The following is a 24,870-nucleotide window of genomic DNA, read 5'->3' as shown; positions in this document are numbered from 1 at the left end:
TGTGATCAAGCATCTTGATTCCATACGAGCCTAACAAGAACATAGATATATCAAATAAGATGATAATGATTGTTTATCATAATTCAATGGACTGGGCAACTGTATTGCTCCTATTATTGTTACTTAACTAAGGCATATTTTTAACTGATTCAATTTACGTACTTGTTTAAGCTAAATAATTAAAAATGATCTAATCATACAAAGAAGTAAATAATAATAGAAACAACGTATTTATTTGTTAGAATCAATGAACATACCTACATTGTTAGCTCAATCTATAATGAACTTGCTGCTGTAACTAATCAGCTTTTGTTGTTATGTTTATTATCATAATTGTTATAATTTATATAACGTCAACTATAATCTCTCGTAGTTGGCTTTCTTTTTTTAGAGTGTGTATTTAAGCGACTCCGTTTTAATAAAAGCACATGGGTTGGCAACGATGAAATCATGATTTGATATAATTTTATTTTTTATACTTATAAATAACGCAGCGTTGGTCGAGACTCGAGAGCCCTGACGAGGTGGCGTGTAACATCAAACGAGTTGCAGGGAACGGAACAATACCGTGAAGTGTAACTTCCTATAAAATACCTGTCCAACAGTAGACGTACATTGGTTGACATGATGATGATAAAGATATAAATAGCGGGCAAACGAGCAAGTGTAACACTTTATGTTGCGGTACTACCGCCGTCCATACATCTGCACCAGAGGAGGCTTTTAAGGAATTTGTTTATCCGCCCCTTAAACAAATCCAAATCGTAGTTTTGAGGAATAATGTTCCACAGTTTTCAAGTGCGCGTTAATAATCTGGTATTGCGAGTAATATATACATACTAGACATCCTGATGGTGTGGATGGTAGGTATTTTTGCACGCTAAATAAGCGAAGCGGTGGGTATTACTGTCAGTTTACGCATACCGAGTGATTCTCCAACTTAAAATGTCACTTTTTTTATTCTTTATTGCTTTTATAAATGAATATAAATAGACAAATGTTGAGAAAAAACACTATTTTTAACACTCATGATATTTTAAACTCTCTTTTTTTTATTTAAACTAATTAAAAAATTGTTTAAAAAAGTTCTGTCTTCGACGTCCTTGTGTCCGTATGTGCGGATCCCGTATCTTGTGGTCACGATAACGAGCAAAATACGTCACTTATCGAGTTGTTTTTTTTTTGTAGGCTTCAGTATTTTGAGGAATAGAAGCCTATTAATTTTCACGGTATAATTAGATGTAGTTTATTTAAAAATAATCTCAATTTTATTGCAATGAATGAGATTATGAGGCGTGCACTTTTGGATTTTCCAACTATTTGTTTCTATGCCATGAGGTACGGTCCTATAACGGGGAAGGTGGTATGTCTATACAATACATTAAGGGAGTTAACATCTCTTTGGTGCCCTAGAAATTCCAAGCTTTTAGTTTAAAGTAATAATTAACTGACCTAGCAAATGCTAAAACCATTGTCTATAAACAGAATAACACATTGCAGGGCATTGGTCCATCAACCTAAGACGTCGGTGTTGAGCCTCATACCCGTAGTTACACCAGCAAGCACGCCATTCAGACCGAAATACAGCAATGCCGGCATAAATAAGTATGGCGGCAATTCCCCAAACGAGCTCTGTCTTCTCATGTTATATTTTATCAATGAATAGGTACAGGTACCTAAGTCGTATCTTGTTATTTTTACTATGTTCATACTCATGTCTCCAAGATTCCAATTTATTGCTCTAGTAAGTAGGTACTCCGAATGCAGAAACTTATACTCGTATAAATATAAAATCTCCCGGGTAACTGTGCAATTCTAGAGATACCAATTTGTTGCACATTTTATCTATTCGAAATACGCGTAGGAAATGCAGTGAAAAGGGCTGCATATTTTAATATCTTGACGATCTCAATGGCGCAGCGGTGAGTACTGTTTCAAATTGGAGATCCCGGGTTCCAGTTGAGTATTCATACCTATATTCCAGTCTAGTGGGGCCTTTCGCCTTGGCTAGTTACCACCTTACTCTTTTATACACTAATCTTTCATACTAAGATGTACGTGGTCGCAGCCACGGGCACATCCAGTGTATGATATTATATATTTACAAAGTATTTATTTAGTGCCTAAAGGATAGGTAAATGAAACTTAATTGAAATGAAAATACTTATAATGATATCAGAATGCTTTATTAATATAGAGTAAATTGACGATAATAAAATATGGCTATGAAATACCCAATTATAACAAAAACTGTCACTATTCAAAACATGACCTTAAGGTGCTGTACAAACTTAGACACCATTTGTCAATAGACACTATGACATGGAGCTGCGGTTGCTGTGTCCGATAACGGAACACTGTCGCCGGTTATTACTTGTGGATACTAGTAAAAGTTCGACACGAAGGTTTGGTGATTTTATTCGTAAGAATACTATGCCTTAGCATCGAAACTTGCGATTAAACTGTATGGAATCGAATTTCGTCTTGTGTTGCGTATGTCTTTAGCTGATAACATTAAGTTTCTAGTTTCGTACACCGAACATTTTAGTTTGGCGAATTGCCTGTTTCGAATGGCAAGAACTGACTACCCTACCTAATAGTATCTGCACTTCCTTAGCCTATTAACGTCCTTCTCTTTCACTGCAGATAGGACCCCACCATTCTTCTACAATGCAGCTTGAAGAACTGATTTAATATTCATTGTTTGAAAATGAAACGTTCAAACAAATAATGTCCAACACAAGACACAAAAGTATATAAGAATGTCTAAGTCAATGCAGCGCCTTAATAAATGTTCAATGTAGATAGATATAACAAAATTATGCCGGACTAATTATCCGTAATGAATATTCAAGACCCTTGCTTGTTATTAATCGACTGGAGATATTTTCGGGACTTTCAAACTATTACCACAATTTATTGATTCCCAATAATATTCCCAAATTTAATATTTAAGCGCACGCAAACTACCAGCGATCTCACAAATTATAATTACTGGTGCTGCTTTTCGAGTAACAAAATTGTCATAACTGAGTTAATAAATTTGACATACAAACAATTATGGTATACGATGGTTAAAATTTTGTAAGTAAACAATTTTAAAAGATGAGATTGTTGCCTACAAGCAGCGAACGAAAAAAACATAAGTAATCCACAAGTACACCTGTTTTTTTATTACTAGTATTCATTATTAAAAGACTCCACATAATGGAAAAGTTGAATATTTTGATGATCACTGGTACACACAAGTCATGCGAAAAGGGGTCGTGCGGTCTGTCCCTCAAAAATTTAGTGTGATCATCGTGAGGAAACTTGCATACCAGAGTTCTCCATAATTTTCTCAAAGGTGTCTGGACTCCACAAATCAGCACTGGGCCAGCGTGGTGGACTGTGGCCTTAACCCCTTTCCATTGCGGGGGGAGACCCGTGCCCTGTAGTTGGCCGGTAATGGGTTGATATGATGATGACGATGAGGGTGATCATACTAATTTAACCGAAAATTATAATGAAAACACGAAGTGTTTAAATTCCCATGTCCATAGGTTTTTTTTTCTTTAAGTTTATTTAGGTTTATTTTTTAATTACTCTTCAAAAAAGTAATATCTGACATGTCTCGCACGAGGATCAAAATACTCATCGTGTGGTAAGTCCAAAGCAGATAGGGTCGAACCGAAGTAGTTGCTTGTGAATTGCAGTGCATCATGAGGTCGCAGCATAAGCAGCGTCTGAAGATAGTCGCGAATTAAACCCGTCAGCTCACCATTCTCTGTCACGTACTTAGCGCCTTCTGATGACCGCGTACTCTGTGTGATTGTTAGTGCATCAATAATATTACTGTTTTGATATTATCTAAAACCATAACCCGTTCCCGTTGCCATACTAATTTGTGACCCTATTGAACTTTCTTAACCCTTTATAACTTTCTTATATTGGTTATGGTTGTCACTGCGTAATTTTTAATAAAATAGTCTACCGTTATTTCTCTAAAAGTATTGATTTCAGGAAAAAGTTCAGCTTTTCATTTTTATGAATAATGTAATACAATTTAAATTTTCAAGGGAAAAAAAAGGTATTGTACAAATGTTGTTCATTTTTATGAACAGGTTCTGTAGTACTCTATCGCCAGTAGCCTCTTTCCATCGAGCCTACTCTTTTTACGATTGTTTCGATATTATATGTATGGCAATAGTTAATATTAAGAAACTAAAAACGTCTAATGTCCATTTGCTAAAATATACTAATTAGATTAAATCAAGGTAATCCGGTTTTCCCTGCATTAATTAGATTACCGAACCGATATCTTAAAAGCGGTGATGGTACTAATCACGTCTCCATTATGACGGCCGTCATTAAGCCCACCGTAAAACCGTCCACCGTCCAAAATATGACGACAACGCTTTTCCGAAAGCAGTACTAGAAAACCAATAACTAAATACCTACACCTCTGTGCAAGGATTATAGCAATCTTTTTTTTTTAATAACATTTTAAACTACAGATTACGAGGTTCTGGGTTCGAATAACAGGTTGAGCCGACCAACATAAGTTTTGGGTTCTTTTGTGAGAAAAAAACCGAGCAAACAGTAGTTGGCGACGCCATGGGTCCATGCTCTTATATCCTTTGTCCTATGAGACAGGAAACCTGATTTATATTGAGGATTTAGCTAAAAGTATTAGGTATGCGTAATTATATACCTTATAATCCAGATAGTCTGAAAACAGCTGTAAATCGCTCCGCCAATGTTCCCGAAGGGGTTCGTGCGGCTCTATTTCATCCTTTTCGGGAACTATCCGCAGCAGTGGATTAATATGAAATATGTAACTGGTATCCGCCCACTCGTGGCTCACCATGTAACCTTAAAAGTATGTGTCCGATGATATACCGTTCTCGCGGAGCATCTATTCTTATTAAGTCGCAATTATAGTTTGTAAAGCTCGAATGTAAGAAATCAGAAGTTTTGAGCTAAACATAACTAATGACCTTAGCCCAGTATGATTGGGGTGGGTAGACAATATAACACCCCATACCACCCCACACAACCTCGAATGAAACGAATAGTGCTCATGCAGGTTTGATACAGAATGAAGTTAGTCTGCATTAAGAAATGTGTTATTGAATTAAAATGTTATTTATAAATATACTACAACAAGACACACATCGCCATCTAGCCCCAAAGTAAGCGTAGCTTGTGTTATAGGTACTAAGATGACTGATGAATATTTTTATAAATAATATGTACATAAATACTTATAATATACAGATAAACACCCAGACACTGAAAAACATTAATGTTCACCACACAAACATTTTAAAGTTGTGGGAATCGAACCCACGGCCTTTGATTCAGAAAGCAGGGTCGCTGCCCACTGCGCCAGTCGGCCGTTATTTATTTTGCTAGCTAGTGCCTCCGATTTTCGCCCGCGTTTATTACGGTTTTTTACTAATCCCGTGAGAACCGTCTGTTTTCAATTAATAAAAAATAGTTATGTTACTCTCCGTACTTTTAACTAACTTTATACTAAAAGTCAAGTTAATTGGTTGCTTAGCTAGGGCGTTAAGGAAAGACAAACAAACAAAAACACTTTTGCGTTTATAATATAACTAGCTGTTCCTTTTTCAGCTTTTATAATATTTTTACAAATCCCGTGAGAACCGTTTGTTTTCTTGGGATAAAAAGTAGCCTATATTACTCTCTGTCCGCTCATCTAACTCTAACTACTACGCCAAAAATCGAGTGAAATGCTTGCTTAGTAAGGGCGTGAGGGAACGACAAACAAACAAACACACTTTTATTTTTATAATAACATTAACTAAGAACAAACTAACGTAGGTTATTTTTTCTCAAAGTTTTATTCGCAGCATTTTATGCCGTCAATTTTTGACTTAGTTAAGAATTTATGTATATGCTTAAAAAAATTATTTATGTTTAAATGCGGATGATACAACCTCAAAACACAGAATGCTATAACTATTCTGTAATCATAAATTGACAGACGATCACCAATGTCAACATGACAGTTTTGAACGAGATCATATTTTGCAACAAGTAGCAACTGTCATGTCAACTTGAATCAAAAAACGCGAGTCACAAAATTTAATACGAAAAGTTTTTGTTAGAAACTGCAGGTTAATTCTCTACGAAACTTAATATCTGCATCGGTTGCAAGTTGCTACATCGTATGATTCCTTGGCAACATGCTATGTAATAAACACCCTAACTCCACAGACATACCGCCATGCGGTGTAAGGTTCCTTTACGATGCTGCTAAGAAACTTATCAAAGCACCTGTTTTCGTGGGGAAATCCTCGTGGATACCATCGCACAATGGATAGGCAGGGTAGCTATGTCGAGCTCCTACCGATTAAAACGCCACGGTGTTCTAATCAGGATCCTGATGGCTGGACAACGGAAACGCTTTCGCACACATCCGCGACACGTATTCAGATACGTGTCGCCCCTGGTGTAACATTTTACATGCGTAACGACGAAGTTAAATTCCGGTAAATTCGTATAGTACAACAATAGTAAGGGAAGCGCTTGTAATTTGCGCAAATAGTTTGCCATATTATGTCCTCGAAATAAAAAAAAAATCTTTGAGAACATGCGATGTTTCAACCGATGTAAATGTTATGTTCCTCAGAGAATAGCCCTGCTGAGCGCAAGCTCACCTCTCAGCGTAAGAACTGTCAATGTTTGATGAATAAATCCAGACGGCTCAATAATATGACGCTCGACTTTCACGACGAATAATGGCTTCCCGTTTACAATCGCCTGACTTACACCCAAGCTTACCTGAAATTATTTTTTAATATTTATTTATGCAACTTTTTTTTAATAATGGATACCCCTTAATTTTTTAATACTAAAACACGAATGTGGGTTGCATACAAGTCTTTATCTACACCCCTAATATAAATCCACTATAAAAGATTTTGAAACAGTTAGCTAACCTACTGCTAACATAAAAACAGCCAGTCTCTGAGTATTATTTACATAATATAAACTACTTAAGTATTAATAAAATAATGATTTATTGTGGTAGGTATTAATTATAATAATATGTTCTTTAATCTTGGAATCTACCGATCCCGATGTATTCGGCGGAGTATTGATATTTGCCACTTCACTTTTTTACTTTATTTGATGAATTGCTCATTTTTTTGTAAACAAAACAATAAAAATATCAAAGAAATATGGCGGGGATTCAAATAACCTATTTACGGCGCGCGGCTGAATGAATATTTTGTTTTGATGTTCAATGTTCTTATTTTTATAATTGTGTGTTTGGATGTTGTTCATTATTAAGACATTGGGTTTTTTAATGTTGGCAATAGGCTAACTATTTAACATATTATCTTTTATAAAGGATTTAAAGCATGGGAGTCCATAAGCAATTTAAATAGGTGCAGGCTGGTATATTGAATGTTACATTATTGAGGCAATTTTTTTTAAATATAATGTCCTTAAAGTAGATAAAAGAAGAAGACCTTACGTAAATGCTTTCACATATAGTACCATCGATCAGGACCGTATCGGTTTTAATGTGACCGCAGTATCTGCTCAGCCCAATATATCGGAGAAGCACCACATTAGCACCTTCCAATAAAAAGTTACGGGCATCATCGAAAGAGTGATAGAGTCGTTTCACATAATGTCGCTCGCCGCAAATACGAGTCACTTTATTGTAATAGCCGCTTTCGCAGATCGTCATATAGCTGCGTTGCTCCTTGGTAAGATCCTTCTTTGTTATATGCCTGAAATGAAATGGATCTAAGATCGTATAGGTAACGTACCGACATATTATAATCCCTGTTTATTAGACCAATTAAAAACCAATTGCTGGACATATGTATTTTGTAAGGAGTTCCAAAATCCACGGTCCGGGGCCGCTCGTTTCCAGCGACTTCAAGCGACTCGTATGATGTCGTCTGCCCACCTTATCTAGGGGACAACCTGCTACGTTTACCGGTGTGGGGAAGCCATACCAACATCTTGGGACCGCAGCGTCCATTGTTTCTCTGAGATATGTGCCCCGCCCTGCCATTGCAGCTGCGTGACTTGCTGAGCTATATCGGTAACTTTCTATGCTAGGGGCATAAAAGGGCTACGTGAACAAATCCGAAATTAGGAGATCCGTATAACTTTTACCGACTTTACGTTACCGTTATTTGAAAAGACTCCCATAAAACTATCGCTTATACTAGACTAGCTACGACCTGCGGTATTACCTGCAGTGAATAAGTCTGAAACTGGCATGATTTGTACTTGGGACTCTGTGATAATCTGTACCAACATGAAATTGCAATAAAGAAAATTAGTCTAGTACAGACAATTAATTCACCACGGAAAACACCGCGGCTTGGTAGGAAGAATATTTTATGAAAAAACGAATATTAGGATATTCGTTTTTTTAGTATAGGTAATACCCTTGCAAATTTTAGGTTTTTCCCAGGACTTATGCCCGTTTTCACTAACGGCGATCAAGGCAATGCCTTAATAAGTTACGCCTAACCTAAGGAGATTACTAGGCATACATCAACCGCTCACCAATAGTTATCACCTAAGAGTTAATGAAAAGTTTTTTTTTCAATAGACATTGCCTAAACCATTAGGCATTCAACTTAGGCGATGCCTAGGTTTAGTGAAGCATTGAAGTAGTCTGTATTATTCTCCGTGGTTTCAACTAGGTATCTCTATGCCGATAATAAAGTAGATTGGTTGTTCTGTTAGGGCGTGAATGAAGAACGTTTTTTCGTGGAAAAATACGAATGTCCCTGTACACCACCCTTTGGTATTTTGATGATGTTCCAGGACCAAAAGAAACATATGTTACTCTCCATACTTTAACGATCTCTACGCTAAAAGTCAAGTCGATTTGTTCTTTAATTAGAGCGTGAAGGCACAACACTAAAACACCTTCTCATTTATAAAATTAGGTAGTTAGGATTTGGAGAAATCAATTCAATTTAATAGTAACCTACAAGAAAAGGAAATTCCTTTATTAATTGTAAGGACATTACATTTAAACGTATTAAATTTTACCTACTCTTATACCTATTGTATACATGTGAATATTGTTTTACTATCAGGACCTTAATTTTTCCGTTACAATAGTACCTGCCTCATCCAAGACCTCATCGGAACGTAAGTGACGTAAAAACAGTATAGTATGTTATAGAATCACAGCGTACTTTATATGAAAACTTAATAAAGTTTCAAAGATTTTAAACATTTTAATATCATATCGTCAAAGTACCTACACCTGTTCATCTAGTTTTCGGTACATTACAGTCCAAATAAAGTAATTAAGGTAGTTACAGCTTAAGTTAGAACAGAGTTACCAAAGTTAAACAAAGTTAGAACCACTAGATACTACTTAAAAATAATAATTAGAACAAACATGATAAATCCTCACTCATTTTTGTTCTCTTCCAAAGTATGTAGATTACAATCCAAGATGCTGACGAGCTTGGTGCCAGTTTTAGCGCCTTCTTTAGATGCGTGAGATACCACTTGAACAAGAAACTTGCCTTTATCTTCACCTAGACTTTGGACGCTTATGCTTATACCTGTTTTTTGAAGAAGACTGTTTAATGTAGACACTATTTTTTAAGAATATACTCCATTCATAATCTGTTACTTAACTTAAACTCTAGATGTTGCCTGCGTTTTTCGTCCGGGTTTTTTTTAATATAGATTCAATTCTACACATTATTTAAACATTTCATAAGACAGTTAAAGTACAATGATACCTCCAACACCGCTGCAGCAATCTAACGAAGGTTTGCGAACCTTCTTCTTGAATTCTGGGGCTATTGCCTGATGAACAGGACAGGTACCTTCTTGTTCTTGAGTTGGCTCCTCGTATAGTCCTAAAATTTTTAACTTCTCCTTTTCTTGTTCCTTAAACGATATTTTATCATGTCTATCGTAAGAGTAGCCAAAATAATTATGCTTCGGATCTACATCTGGACACCATCGGAAGCCATGTTTACCAGCTCTCACTCTTTTTAACTTTGTCACTTTCTCTTTTTTAGGTAGGCATGTACAAAGAAGCCCACCAGCAATTTCCGTTCTATTTTCGTCACAGGTACAAAAATCCTTCTTTTTTTGTTTAAAGTTACACATACAGGGTGGAATACAGTCACAAACTTTGTTACAAACACAATTTTCTGGTTCCCCACAAGTACAGTCAATCGGATTTGGAAAACATTTGCAATGATCAGGTGAATTAGTATCGCAAGTGCAAACTTGCTCAGCTGGGCAAACACAAACTGTTTTGGAGTCATCGTCATCGCAAGCTATTCGGCCACTTTCAGAAGGTTCACAAATGCAGCTTGGTGGAACACCACAGCTGCACTCTCCACCTTTGCACAAGCACTCTTTCCCTTTCATACAGAAACAAACAGGTTTTGGCGAAGGTTCTTGGCAAGTACACGGTTTTGGAGTTGTCATGGGAGTAGAATAATATTCTTCGTTTGTAATCATTTCAGCCTCGCCGAGTTCTTCTGTTTGAATCACATCTTTATAAATATTATTTACTTCTCTTGGCTTAAATTCGCAGACACAAATCGGGCAAGGATACTTTCCGTGATTGCATATGCATGGTTTGTCAACTTGATCGCAATCGCAAATAGGACGAGGTTTGCCGTCATGACACAAACATACTTTGCTGGAATTGCATTTGCACACAAGTTGAGGTTTTCCTTCATCGCATATACAAATATTTTCAACTTGAAGACAACTGCAATCGGCACGTTTTTTAGCACCGCATCGACATGGAACTTTAAAGTGACAAGGACACTCTCCCTTTTTGTCAATTTTGCACGTACATTGTACTGAACCTTTTTGAAGCTTTGGATTAATTTTTGGAAAACCGTCTTCTGTTGTGCAGCTTACCAAACTATCATGTGGTGGAACAGGTTTATTACAATCAGGGAAGAAATAAAAATGAAAATCATCTACTTCTTCCTCGTCGGGAGGTTTTTGTTGCTCCTCTTCTGGTTCCTGTTTCGTAAGCTCTATTTCATCGTCTTTTCTACTTTCTGACACTTTACTTGCCGTTGAATCGGTACACGACAATTCAGTTTCAGATGATTCCTCGGTAAACTCACCCTCGTTATGACCACAACTTATTATTAATGTTTCATCAAAACATATTTCTTTCTTTATATCTTCATCTGAAATATTTCATAATAGTTAACTTAAGATTTATTAGATATCTGAGAATGCAGTGTATCGATCAAGGAAAAATTGTACAGCAAGAACCAAACACCAATCAAGCACCTTTCAAGTGGTCGATCGGGTCAGACCATTACAACCCGAGGACCTCTTAGATATTAGACTAGCGGGCGGGCACTTAAACCCAGTGGCATATCGGACTGAAGATGATTAGAGGACGGTTTCAAGGAAAACATTTTCTAATTGCACCTATAAAATATTTACAAACTCTTCATTTATACTAACTGACACATAAATACAATCAGTATAAAATGTTTCGAAAATATAATAATTGTCTTACCAATCTCAAATTTAAATTGTTTTGTTAAATCAATTAACGAAACATGAGATTGAGTAGACATTTATTTATTTATTTTCAACGGGAGTCAGTCTCGTGATGAGGTCTATTTATCTGTCGTCGAATGTTTTTTTACAAAAAAATATTGACTTATTCAGAGGGATTCAATTTATTAAATATATTTTAATCTAGTATTATTTTAATTTTGAATGTATTTTTTGTTGTTCTATAGAATGACAGCATATTATAACCTATTCATAGCCCAATACTTTAAAAAAATCGTTATCGACAGATAATATTATTATGAGTTTAATTAGTATTCTCCAATGACAATACCAACACCCACAGAATTAAGAACATACAGAAACTTTGTACACAACCTGTATTGAAGCATCCAAAACCACACCATTTTAGTAGTATTTTTCGAACAAGAGGTAAGTCACTTTACTTACTAGCTTTATTCCATTTAACAGTTGACACTGTAATTATTTTACCTATAATGTTTCAAACGTTTACCAACATTCCGCTGGTATGAAGTGAGATGTGCAATAATGGCTCAATGAGGGTTCTGTTTGATGTTGTTTATAATAAAGATTCAGTGTTCCCACTTTATTTGTACAGTGTAAATATGAGAACTCCGTACCTCCGTACTTCAGTTTGAAAATTAAACAACATTATACCAAATTTGGCAATAGTAAATTAAACAATATATAATATATATAATAGTAAATTAACATGCCTATTTCAAAAAGCCGGCGGACAATGCAGACAAACACTACAAGAAGTGTAGTGTTGGTATTCTCTTTGTGCTGTGATTTGTACAAAGCTCTAAAACGATACAAGCAGTTAATAAGTATAAATAATCAATAATCGCACATTAAAGTTAAAGGATACGGCTCAAATTCAGAACTATACATGTCTGCAATATTATGAACTGTTCCTTTTTCTTGAACGTAACAATAACAATTATTATAATATTCTTATCAACAACCATATCAAATAATCCATGCCTTCACCAGATAGATTAATTCTTAGAAAACATCGAGTTGGAGCGGTCTAGATTAATGAAAAAAAAATTTAGAAGTCTAGGATTTCGACGGATTTAAATAGATTAAAAAAGTTAGAATTCAGAGCCGTTAAAGATTTAGTGCGGTTGTCAAATTCTAAATTGTCATTCTTTGACAATTGACAAATGACGTCCATCAATGACAGATGATGTGGCCTGCTGTTTTGTGCTTGTGAATTTTATTTAAAATAATATAATATTATTTGAATGTTAATAATAATGCAAAAATGACTGTATTACCATATATTTTATTCACATTATTAATTTCAATATGCCAATGTACATTACCAGATCAAGTTTATTGTGTAAATCCAGAATGTAGTAGTAAGTAAAATGTCAATCTGTTAGCGTTGCAATACTTCTCTTTTTTTATCAATAATATCACGATAATAGTAACTATCACGGAAGACTTGATTCTTCATAACACGTCATTACCCAAGATTTTACATCGAGTGTGTAATTCACGTTTCAGAACCTATGTCGAAAGCAAAAACACTCCTTGGCTATAATAGTGCTGATCCAGATTTTATCCCATTTCGGGCAAATGCTGAAGCTTTTATTTATATGAAATCTGGTGGAAGTATCCCTGAGACATGGTATGCTACTATAGAGGGTAAATCGGGATTTGTTAAATCAAATTTTTTACGAGAAAATAAAGTACTTGAGAAAAGCCATTTGGTAGCTTTGCCTCTAGATTTTACAAAGAAACACACAATACACCCTGACAAAGTTAAGCAGCCTCATGAAGTATTTGAGGGCACAACAATATTTACAACAGAGCCATCACTACGCCAACAACAAGATACTCCCAGCCCTTCTGTCTTAACTAATAAAAATGATGATCTAAATATGCCAGAAAAGACACAAACTGAACTAAATAGCATTGATGATAATCAAAATATTTCCAAAGAAAATAATCTAGAAACAGTTTTAAATCAACATACTATAAGTGAATCAACAACAGAGGCTGCCTTATTTGAACAACCAAACAATCAGGTAGATCTAAACAATGTTTTGCCAGAATTAAATAATGGTGATGAAAATCCACCACAGGCAATCATCACACAAAATCAGTTAACTGAACCAAGCATTGACACAGACAAATCTATTACACAAAACGAGCAAATTGCTGACCAAAAAGATGATTCATTTTCTAAATCTCATATGGAAGAAATAAATGATATGCAGATGAAAACAGAAAATAATCCAGAAGCACTAGAACTTTCTTCTAGTGATGATGGAACATTTGTTTCAAAGTCTATTGAGGTGTCTAATACAGAAGACTCAAAAAATAACTACTTAACATCTGAAAATAGTAAATTGGTGCCTCCAACAGAAATGAATAGTATTACTAAAACTGCAGAACAGCCAATAAAAAATGAGAGTATTCAAGAAAATTCTATTCCTACTCGAAATCTACTTATTGATATACCAGAAGTGCCTGAATCAAGTAGTGAGACAAATATTAAAGACGAAGTAAACAATAATATTCAAACTAAAAGTGTAAATATTGAAAAGGATACTAAAAAAATGCAGACTGAAACTAGTGCTACTTTACCAAAACAAGAAGGACCCACCATACCAGTCACACCCATAGATGATGAACAGAAAACAACAGAGGCCACAAGAGCTACATTACATAGTATTGTAGGTTTAAGTACTGCAAGTGTTGCTTCAGATCCTAATTCAAAACCTGCACCTGTGGATACAACTTCATCTGTTTCACCAAGTATGGCACATACATTTGAGACAACTACCAAAACTGTACCAGAGGAATCTCTTATTACAACTACAGAAACAGTGCCTGTAACTGGAACCTCTGAAACATCTTTCACGCCGGAGACAAATCCTGCAACTGAATCCTTTGAAGCATCTTCCATCCCTGAAACAAATCCTGTAACTGAATCCTATGAACCATCTGCCATCCCTGATACTGTACCTGCATCCTTTGAAACATCTTCTATTCCTGTACCTACAGCAGATCCTTATGAAGCCTCAACTGAGCATTTAATTGAAGAAATATTTAGTGAAGCCACTACGGAAACTCCATCTTACCAAGAGGAAACAACAACACAGGGTTTATTTTCAGATATTTACACAACTATTGCAGATATGCTGCCACCTAGTACTGAATCACCCCCAAAAGAGATCTTTAATCCTGACTATGTTTATAATCCTGATAGTGAAAGAACCCAATCTGAAGAATCAGAAAGTTTCTCCTTTATTGGTTATGTTATGAATTTATACAACTCCATTATGGGTTTAAAAGAACCATCGCATGATCTGTTCCCATCAGCTGGTGAGTATATTTAACTTAATGCAGTGTTCATTAAACCCTCAAAAACACGGACAACAATTATACTATGTGTATAATAAAGACAATTGATTGATTGTAATTAAATTTCAGGTGATACTTGTTTTACAGATGAGTATTGCGATGGTGAAAGTATGAAAAAACCTAATCGTCTCCTAACATTCCTTCTGACTACAGCTGGCTCAGTCTTACTGTTTATACTGGGCTACTATTATATTGAAAGCAGTAGACAAGATGGAAGACTGATTGGCAGTATTAATAATCTTCAGAGGGAGTTGTTGTTTTCTACTAAGGTGAGACCAATGGCTTTTGACATTGTTTGTACTGTACTGTATGAGGTGCCAGGTGCCTGTTTCCCAAGCACTCCTGTCATATTGTTCTGTTTAGCTTCTTGTAATTTATTTATAAGTTGGTAAATGGTTGATTTGCTTCTGAACCAATGAGCCTCAACTGCACAGCAGTCCACTGTTAAACTAAAGACTAGCTCCTTCCAATAGGAGGGTTCGCCCATAATCACCACACTGAACAGATGGTAAAAAGTTTCTGTGTAATATTCCCTTCATTATCATTGTATCTACCCATTACCGGCCCACTTCTCGGCTTGGCTATCCTCCCATAATGACAAAGGGTTAAGGCTGTAGTCTACTACGCTGGTCCAGTGCGGATTGGTAGTCTTCACACACCTTTGAGAACATTATGGAGAAGTCTCAGGCATGCAGGCTTCCTCACGATGTTTTCCTTCACTGTGTTTCCTTTCTTTAATATTCCCTTTGTCACCTCATAATATCCTGTGGGAAGAGGGTTGGTGACAATTACTGTACTTCTGATCTAGCGTCACGTCATGTCACATAATAAACTTTTAACTTTCAATTGAAACTACATTGTACTTTCACAAGCATGATACAACATAGTAATATTTGGAAATAAAAATGTAGGTGAATTTTCATAAAACAGGAAGCAAACTTTTGTACTGTGCAAATAGTTGACCAAGCAAAGCAAATTTAGATATTTCTTGTGTGAAATTGCATATGCTTATCTGTCTGTGTATCTGTGATCTATAACTTCTGAATAAAATATTAAAACTAATATTATTTAACTAGTTACCAATAAAATTCAAAAATACATTTTTATAATATTTCAGGAGTGTGAGATCCTTAAAGAGGAGCTTGCAACTACTAAGAATAAATTAGCTGGCATAGAAGACAATTCATTTGGTATGGACGATATGGTAAAGTCATTAAAAGACGAAATCAATGAATTAAAGGAAAATAACGAAAGATTACGAAATTCGTTGGATGCTAATGAAAAATTGCTTAGGGTATCGGAAAACACTGCAAGTGAACTGCAAAATACGCTAAGCGAGGTAGATAACACTCTGAGTGAGCTTTTAAACGAAAGAGCCCACTCTGAAGAACAAATAGCTGAATTAAATAGTAAGTTAAACAATAATATATTTTATTTTATTATTTTTTATTTATACTCCACTTTAAATTTACGGAAATAAGAGCTTATTAGCTATCTCTGCCAGGCAAGCTTAGGATTAAGACAATTTTATGTTTAAGTTTTTTTTTTAAACTCGAGATTGTTTTGATCTTCTCACAACTAAACTAAACCAAATATAAAACTAAATATAAATACATACATTACTACTATGACTATAGTTAAATTTTACATAGTAATTAAAGTATAGTTAAAAATAGTTTTAATTTAAATTAAACTCTAGTTTAACCCATGTATATTTTGGCACAATATACCTCTCAGAACACAAATAAAAGAACTACAACAACACAACTGTACCCAACCCATAAGGGACTTATTTTTTGGTTATATATGTGTAATATTAATCACTATATTCCCTCATAGATAAAATTCAAGCATTTGAAGAAGAATTAATATCAGTGCGTAGGGAGAGAGATAATTTCCAATTGAAATATGTATCAGCTGAGACAGCATTGGAAGAGTTTAAGAAACAGAAAGTGCAGCTACAAGAAGCCACTCAGAAGTTGGCAGAAGCAAAAAATACAATTGAATTACAGAAACATGAAATTTTAGCACTGAAGGTAAGGAACTAAACTTTATAATTTTTACTATATTTGCTACTGTTATTGCATAGTTGTAGGTATATATACATATTTTTTACTCCACTACAAGTAATCCCTTAACTGAAATCTCACCTATTGGTAAGAGACGATTGAGCGCTAACTTGTTTGGGGTATGGCAATTATAAGGCTTGCTCCTGAACGGTTTCCACAGGACATCATACCGGAACCCTAAATCGCTTCTTTGTCGGTAGAGTGGTAACTAGCCACATCCTAACTTTGATGGACAAGGATACCCATGCTATATTTTCCTGTGAGGTTAACCCATCCAATCATTTATTGACAGTCCAACAATTAATCCTCTATGCCTGAATTTCCCGGTTGACCTTATTGTACAGAGTACTGACGGACTAACACTGGTCTTCAAAGACCAAAGCTTTTATTTAAAATGTCGGAAAAATTTAAAGAATAGTATTGCTAGAATAAAAACTCTACAATATGGCTTAAGACAAAAATGGAAATGGGCAAAGCATATAGCAAGGTACAAATCCAAAAGGTGGACTTATCAAATCACAAAATAGTTGGGCCCAACAGGCAAAAGAAGTGTGGAAAGACCAAGACAATAGTGGGTCGATGACATTATAGTTATATTGAAAAATAATTGGATAAGTGTGGCCACCAACAAAAAAGATGGAGCAGGCTTTATCCGCAGGGGAGCATACACGAAAAACCAATAACTTAATGTATAACATATGTTTAAATTTGTAGACAAACAATTGTGTGAGAAATAAAGCTATAATAAAAATAATATTTGCAGTCTGCCAACAAAAAGTTATTATTCCTTTTAACCTAAAAAAAAATTCTTGTGGATTTTACTTGCTAGTACAAAAAAGTAGTTTGCCACAGGAACACCGGTGGCATATAATAATGAAGCTCTTAGCATTTTTGCCCCTCCAATTGAACCATTTAAGGATAATTTATACTTTTTGTTTCAGGATGCATTAAAAGAAGTGAAAAATAGTGGTTCTTCCTCAAACTTTGATGTAACATCTCTTATAGATCATACTGAAATAAAAGCAAAGTTATCTAAAGCTTTAGAAGAGAAAAATACTTTTAAGAGCAAATATGAGGTAATATTATATTTCAATTATTTTTTTACAATATCTTATGTAATATGTGATAGCCCAGTGGGACTGGTAGCATTTCAACTTCACTTTCGGGGTGACGAGTTAGAGTTCCAGAACGCACCTCTAACTTTAAGTTATGTGCGTTTTAGTTACTGAAATATCACCTGCTTCGACGGTGAAGAAAACTTAGTGAGTAAACCTGCATACCCGACGGCCGATTGGCGCAGTTTGCAGCGAACCTGCTTTCTGAGTCCAAGGCCGTGGGTTCGATTCCTACAACTGGAAATTTTTTGTGTGATGAGCATGAATGTTTTTCAGTGTCTGGGTGTTTATAGTCGTTGTTTTAAAATCCTTATTTACAAATTTTCATAAAACTGATTAGAATATGTAAACTGAATATGAATTACACCAAATTCTCTTTCACCACCAGACAGAACATAAAGAAAGAAGCCGTATCGCAGAGGAACTGAAAAATACTCAGCAATCTTACCAAACAAGTAGCCAACAGGCATCTGAAGCTCTCACGAGGCTGGAAGTTCTTGGAAGATACTTTCAAGAACGGGAAGGTGAACTTATGAAGTTAGTATGAAATGATACAATATTTAGTTGTTTTAATTATAACATTTTCGTATTGGTGAACTTTTGAAGTTTGTACAATTAACTTATCTATTAAGCTGTGGCGTGCACTTTATACATGCACAAAAACACTGCCTACCTTAAACTACTTGGAAAGTTCGTATATGAGGAGGATTTACCGATTTGATTTGAATTTGAATTTGAATAGATTTCTCCCAGTTTCCCTTAAATGTAAGTACATTGTCCCATTGCAATATGAGTTAGCTATCAAATTTGGTACAGTGGCAAAAGTTGATGTTGTGCACACACTTTGTTTAAAATTTAATATTCTACTCATATTCTAGGGAACTCAGTACCAAAGAAGCGTTATGGCTCAGCAAGCAAGGCGAATCTACGAGCACTGTAGAAAAGATTGAGTTATTGCAACAAGAAGTGCAACGATACAAGTAAGTTCCTATCAATTACATTAATGAAAAAAAAACAAAGAATTGCTTTAAAAATTATATTCAGAAGATACAAGCGTATCTACTGAACATTCAAAAATCTAATGTGGCACTATCTTACAATAGTAAAAAATACAAAATTATGATCTGACTAACAAACTTTTCTTTTTTTATTACTTTAGTAGTAATAAAAATGAATTTTCATCTGCTTTACATTATGAAGTTTACTTTTGTACAGCTAGATATATGTATCTAGCTATTCCCCGAGGTTTCACTCGCGTCTGCTATAGTTGGTAATGAAATTTTTTAAAGCATAAGAGACGCGCGGGTAACTTTTAGACGTAAACTTCTCTCGTCGAGTCTTAGAGAGAGATACTTTTTTTTTACATTATCTCCTAAACCATGTAACTGAATCACATGCTATTAACGACGAGGGTTATCTACATAAAATTGTCTTGAAAAATAAATGACTTTTTATGTAAGGACGTTTTATAACGACAAAGTAAAATAATAGTGGACATAAAAAGAAAGACAGAATAATATAAAAAGTGGACAAAGCACTGCATTGCGTTACGTGCTACGGTACGTGTTACGGTACTTTTCTGTATAGACGTAAGCCCTCCTGCAGCGTTGCGATCGACGATAATTTTATAAATACTACTATTATAAGGCCACTAAAAATAAATAGTGTTACAAAACACTGCAAACATATTCAGACGTTATGCCGCGTGTATTAACTTTATTTTGGAAATTTCTAAATAGAAACAATGGCCTAACGCCTGAAACAAAGTTATTTATAGTTACAAAATATTCTATACAATCCGCACTTGGCCAGCGTGGTGGACCACGGCCTAAACCCTGAGAGGTCCACTACACGGCATGGGGCATTAATGGGTGGGTGTTGATGACATCCCATTTCACAGGGAGAAATGTGACACGTTAACGCTGGAACTAGCTGAGCAGGAATCGGCCCGTCGCACCGCCATTAGCGAGATAGAAGCACGCGAGCATACAGCATGGCTTGAGGCGAGACAGGCCAAGCGGGACGCCGAGGCTTCTAAAGACGACGCCGCGGCGTTGCGGAGGAAGTTAGCTGCTATGCATCAGGCCGATGGAGCCGCTTCGCCGCACAGACGTGAGTCATTAATTTTTTTTTCTCAAACATGCGCGAAAAGGAGATGAAAAACTGTGGGCCAAATTGTAAAAAGTTTAGATATGATCTAAAAAAATTGACATATTTTTTTATCTTAGAATATCAAAAAGCAGCTCAAGAAAGTTAGTTTTCCTGAGATTATTGGTTAATGGAATCGATTACACAATTAGGTAAAAAAGGAAAACCTGTCGCCTGGGTACTTAACTGAAAGTAATTAGACGCACTTTAAATACGTTTATGATATTCATTTACAGCCATATTAATAAGTAAAATACAGAATTCTCTACTCAGCTCTATAGCTCTACAAAATACTCAGATTGTCAAAATTTTCAGCGAAGGACTGTCAACCTATTAGTTCACATCAATTTCATCTTGTTACAGTTTTGGCCCAAGTTAGTATGTAATCGTTTTCGTCTCCTTTGAGCACTATCAAAATTAAACTGAATATGCCATACAGAAAAATTCTATTATAACGTTAAGGATTACTTAAACGATAAAAAACTCAGGTGTGAATTTCTCTAACTTCATAGCTTAATATAAATTTACTGTGAGATATTGATAACAAAAAAAAAATTATCCGGCCAATTTGTTGTGGGCTCTTCTTAGAGCAGGGCGCGTTTGGAACCCTCGTAGCTTTAGGTTTAAGTTGGCGAACGAATTTATCACCATCCCCTTACAATTATGTAAACATATTATATGTATGAACGCTTTATAAGTGTGATAGGCCTACATGAATAAAGAAATTTTGAAATTGAAATATGAATTTCCCTCCGCGAAAAGCAGGAGAATCTGTATAGTGTAATTTATAATTTCTTCAATATTTACACGCCACACCAAACAGATCTTTGACGAATAAACGAAACGTGCTCAGAGGTTTCGTTTAATAATTATCGGCGATGTGCCTCTACGCTCGTTTCGCTCCGGTTCCGGAGCGAAACGAGCTTAGAGGTACATCGCCGGAGATCCGTTTGGAGTATAAAGATTGAAAAAAAATCAGATTCTCCTGCTTTTCGCTAAGTATAGCAAATTAAGCTCAATTTTCATAATATATCATGAAGTTCCGCAAAGTAACGCCCGCTTCTATCCAAAATTTGAGCATTATTTGGACAATTTTCTTCGAGATATCTTTCGTGTAATTTAAAAATGGACCAATCTTTAACTCCGAAACATGGCAATCAAGGAGGTAACTAATTATAGAAAGATCTAAATTTATTATTTAAATTTCGAACTAGCATGCTAATAGAAAGCTGTTTATTGAAACAACAAAAACTAATTAACCCTTTAACGCGTAAATGTACATTTAGGGCCAATTTCACCAATAAAGTCGCAACCAGGCAGCAGCTAACGGGGCATCAAAAACTACAGGGATATTATCATAATTTACGTTTTATGACATACATTTGACCAACCATCAATAAATCAAGCATCAGGCGAAAGACACACTCTCACTCTGTGACTTACTCTGTGGTTCGAAACGACGGAATAAATAGGTTTGTTTTTTATTACACAAGTACTCCGGAAGTTTAGTGTTAAACTAACAACTACGACTGGGTGTTACAAGTTTGTCGCATGTGTGTGTTTCTTTGGTGTGTGTATCTATGTGTGGCATCATAAATTTCCGCACATTATTTGAGAAAAGTACTATACAAGCCTTGGCCAAAACTAGCCATTGATGGACTTACGTATGCGTCTTACACGTCCGTCCATTAATGTCTCCTTTGCTGGCCGCTGCAGTAATGTACTGTTTTTCTTGTATTCACGAAATCCGCGTGCTAAATTTTATTTATACACTTGCATTGAAAAGTTATTTGAAATTCGAACGTGATGCACTATGGTGGAACTACGTTTTTGTTTTATAAAAAAAATAAAATGGTTATATGTATGATTTGACGCAGCGGTGGCGTCACCACTGGAAGCAGAGGTGGGTCTGCCGGCTCCGTTACCACCGCCGCTGGCGTTCCTGCCACCTCCACTCTTGCCGCCGTTACCGCGCCCACCGCCGCTCGGCCGGCTGCCTTCACCACACCCGCCGAGGTATATAACCTTAATACGGAACTATTCAAAACTCTTAAGTAGCGCCTTAAGGTGCTAAATGATGTAGAAATAATCTATGTGAACTACGTATATAATAAAAGATTCGTAATAGATTCGTAGCGGATAACAGTGAATAACAGTGTTTTACACAAGTAATGTTTTCTTGATAGAAAATATGTCGAAAAATATTTGTAGTATGTTTTTTAATTAAAATCTTCCTAAATAAACAGGGTGTTACCACCACGCAAAAATATTTGTTAAAATAGGACCGAAAGTTAGCGTTTATAATATATAAACAATTCCTACAGATTTATAGTTTTGAGTTTAAACAGATACAGCGAGAGACGCTACTCGCCGGACAGTCGGTATTCACCGCAAAGCCGGTATTCGCCGGAGAGTCGGTACTCGCCGGAAAGCCGGTACTCGCCGGAGAGTCGCTACTCGCCAGAGACAGTGCGCTACTCGCCTGACAGTCGCTACTCGCCGCGACAACGGCGTCCTCCAGCGTATTCGCCTCGAGATAGAATGCGACCTTTAGACAGGTAAGTTTCAAAGAAATCATCTATCCCTGGGTGGTGGGAAGGTTTTTCCGTGATAAAAAGTAGCCTATGTTCTATTCCAGACTACAATCTGTACTAAATCTTATCCAGAACTGTTCGGCGGTTAAGGGTTGATTGAGTTACTAGCATCCATCCATCCAAACTTTCAAAATAATAATATTAAGTATAGATCCTCCAGGTAACGAGAATTTCTTCCCTCCGGACTACATGGCAATCATACCATTTTTTTTTCTATTCTACATCAAGTTAGCCCTCACCAGCTGGTAAGTGATGCTACTGTCTAAGATGGTAAGTGGTAACGAGCTTACCTTTTAGGGGCAGTTGTATTAAACCAATTAGCCCCTAATCGGTTTCTATGCGATATCCTACGTTTATGCGTATTATATTACTACCCTACCGAAAACGTGCGTCTTTGTCGGTAGGGTACCTAGACGCGGCCGGGTATAGAACCCGCGACTTTCCACACACACACCGATGCGCCAGAGAGATCGTCAAAAAGTATTTGTTTTTTACTCATATTTTTTATCATACAGAAACAGTAAAATGGATAATATTTTTGTTTAATGGCAGGCCTAATGGACGCAGTTCGCGGCCTCGAAACGGTCCCGCAGATACCGAAACTGAATATAATTCCGACAGTCCCACTAGACGACCTCCCCGACGGCGATACTCGAGAGATTCAGGTAAGAATAATTATATTATTCTTTTTTGTAATGTAACTTACTATTATGTACTTATTATGCACCATCCACTTTCCACTATTTTGTCGCACGCTCAGGTTGCCTTTAAAAGATCACTTTTAGTGATAAAGCCGCTTTTACACCCTAGCACTAAGTACTATTACTGTTTTCCTTGTGTTTTTCCTTTTGTGTTTTGTTGCAATAAAGTTTTTCTATTCTCTTCTATCATTAATATAATAATTGTTTATTAAGATAATTCCATTTTAGGTCTGTCCCTAAGCGTGGGGTAATGAACTCCCTGTGTGCTCGATATATTTATTATTGTGCAAAATTTCATTAATCATCAAAATTTCATCAGTGCAATGGTTGAGTTGAGCTTATATAGAAAACAAATAAATAAACAGTTTGACACACTATATCATTTATAATATTAGTATGGATACAGTGGAAAAGTAAGACGTTAAAGCCCGTTGTAACTAAACGAATGCCTAATTATTTATCACCTAAGAGTTTGTGAAAGGACATATAACTGTAACATGTTAAATGAATGAACGCTTCATAAGTGCCTGTGACAAGGTCTACGTGAGTAAAACATTTTTGAATTTGACATTTTTCTATAGATATAGGAAAAGGTCGTTTCACGAACTCTTAAGTGATAACTATTGGTTGATGTATGCCTAGGACTTTCCTTAGATTAGATGTCACATGTTTAGGCATTGCCTAGATATGTGACGTTAGTGAAAAACATGGCCACAAATAAAAGATTTCCTTTGTTTCTTCTCGTTTCTATTGTTTAGAGGTTTTAATTTATTTTTGTTTTATTTCAGGTCCCAGCTCGGGCTCTGGATGCTCGTCCGAATCGGAGAAGTGAAATCTTTTAGTCAACATTTATTTTGCTATATTATTAATGGAGTAATATATCCTGCTGATGGTTGAAGTACTAAGTTCTATAAATTAGAAAAGAAAATACTCCACATAAATTTAAAATTTATCTTCCGAATAAAAGGCAGTCATTTCGTGTTTATACCACTGGAGGGTACTGGGGTAAAACAAGGAATGTCACACAAACAAAATCTGTGTACAGTCCATTTACTATATCTTGTCCGCTATATACTTTAGGAAACAAATTATAGAGAATGGACTGTGACTTAAGTTTTTTTTTTTTTGAAAATCATTTAGTCTTTTAAACAAGGGTAGGTGGAAAAGGGGTACTATGCCAATAGGGTTTTCAAACGAATAACTTATTTTAACTACTATTTCCTTAGATCAATGCGTATGGAAAAATAAACGAACTGTATTCAAAAAACTACGCGGTGACAACCATAAAATTTAAGGTCAAATGGGGTTACGAACTCGCAGC

General features: G+C 35.7%; 2 protein-coding genes across 4 annotated transcripts; one reads left to right on the top strand and one right to left on the bottom strand.

Moving 5' to 3' along the window:
• Window positions 1–3,554: 3,554 nt before the first annotated feature.
• Window positions 3,555–11,610, bottom strand: LOC120627467. 2 transcript variants are annotated; one of them, XM_039895468.1, is made up of 7 exons: window positions 11,522–11,610; window positions 9,753–11,180; window positions 9,416–9,569; window positions 7,493–7,754; window positions 6,669–6,792; window positions 4,694–4,854; window positions 3,555–3,803 (listed from the first exon to the last, which is right to left on the bottom strand). In XM_039895468.1, exons 1-7 carry the CDS (start codon window positions 11,580–11,582, stop codon window positions 3,582–3,584), a joined length of 2,412 nt encoding a protein of 803 aa, XP_039751402.1. In that variant the 5' UTR covers window positions 11,583–11,610; the 3' UTR covers window positions 3,555–3,581. The 2 variants fall into 2 exon arrangements, with proteins under 2 accessions (XP_039751402.1, XP_039751403.1); XM_039895469.1 differs by lacking the exon at window positions 3,555–3,803 and having other exon boundaries at window positions 4,752–4,854; window positions 7,516–7,754.
• A 1,126-nt stretch (window positions 11,611–12,736) lies between these two features.
• LOC120627261 (transport and Golgi organization protein 1) lies at window positions 12,737–24,450 on the top strand. 2 transcript variants are annotated; one of them, XM_039895179.1, is made up of 13 exons: window positions 12,737–12,908; window positions 13,057–14,883; window positions 15,010–15,191; window positions 16,040–16,331; window positions 16,762–16,958; window positions 17,933–18,067; window positions 18,495–18,643; window positions 18,985–19,086; window positions 20,007–20,218; window positions 22,132–22,270; window positions 22,603–22,812; window positions 23,401–23,513; window positions 24,338–24,450. In XM_039895179.1, exons 1-13 carry the CDS (start codon window positions 12,812–12,814, stop codon window positions 24,379–24,381), a joined length of 3,699 nt encoding a protein of 1,232 aa, XP_039751113.1. In that variant the 5' UTR covers window positions 12,737–12,811; the 3' UTR covers window positions 24,382–24,450. The 2 variants fall into 2 exon arrangements, with proteins under 2 accessions (XP_039751113.1, XP_039751111.1); XM_039895177.1 differs by having other exon boundaries at window positions 14,992–15,191.
• The last annotated feature ends 420 nt before the right edge of the window (window positions 24,451–24,870 follow it).

The sequence above is a fragment of the Pararge aegeria genome, chromosome 11, assembly GCF_905163445.1.
Source record: "Pararge aegeria chromosome 11, ilParAegt1.1, whole genome shotgun sequence".
NCBI classification, from domain to species: Eukaryota; Metazoa; Arthropoda; class Insecta; order Lepidoptera; family Nymphalidae; genus Pararge; species Pararge aegeria.
This window is presented reverse-complemented; position numbering and strand designations above follow the sequence as displayed.

What these genes read in the sequence shown, in the direction of transcription:
- LOC120627467 (XM_039895468.1), bottom strand. Translation starts at nt 11,582, where the DNA reads ATGTCTACTCAATCTCATGTTTCGTTAATTGATTTAACAAAACAATTT. An exon ending in ACAATTTAAATTTGAGATTG is followed by an intron (nt 11,181 to 11,521) that starts GTAAGACAATTA and finishes GAAATATTTCAG; the next exon opens with ATGAAGATATAAAGAAAGAA. An exon ending in GACAGTTCTTACGCTGAGAG is followed by an intron (nt 4,855 to 6,668) that starts GTGAGCTTGCGC and finishes CATACTTTTAAG; the next exon opens with GTTACATGGTGAGCCACGAG.
- LOC120627261 (XM_039895177.1), top strand. Translation starts at nt 12,812, where the DNA reads ATGACTGTATTACCATATATTTTATTCACATTATTAATTTCAATATGC. An exon ending in AGTTGTTGTTTTCTACTAAG is followed by an intron (nt 15,192 to 16,039) that starts GTGAGACCAATG and finishes ATAATATTTCAG; the next exon opens with GAGTGTGAGATCCTTAAAGA. An exon ending in CGGGAAGGTGAACTTATGAA is followed by an intron (nt 18,644 to 18,984) that starts GTTAGTATGAAA and finishes CTCATATTCTAG; the next exon opens with GGAACTCAGTACCAAAGAAG.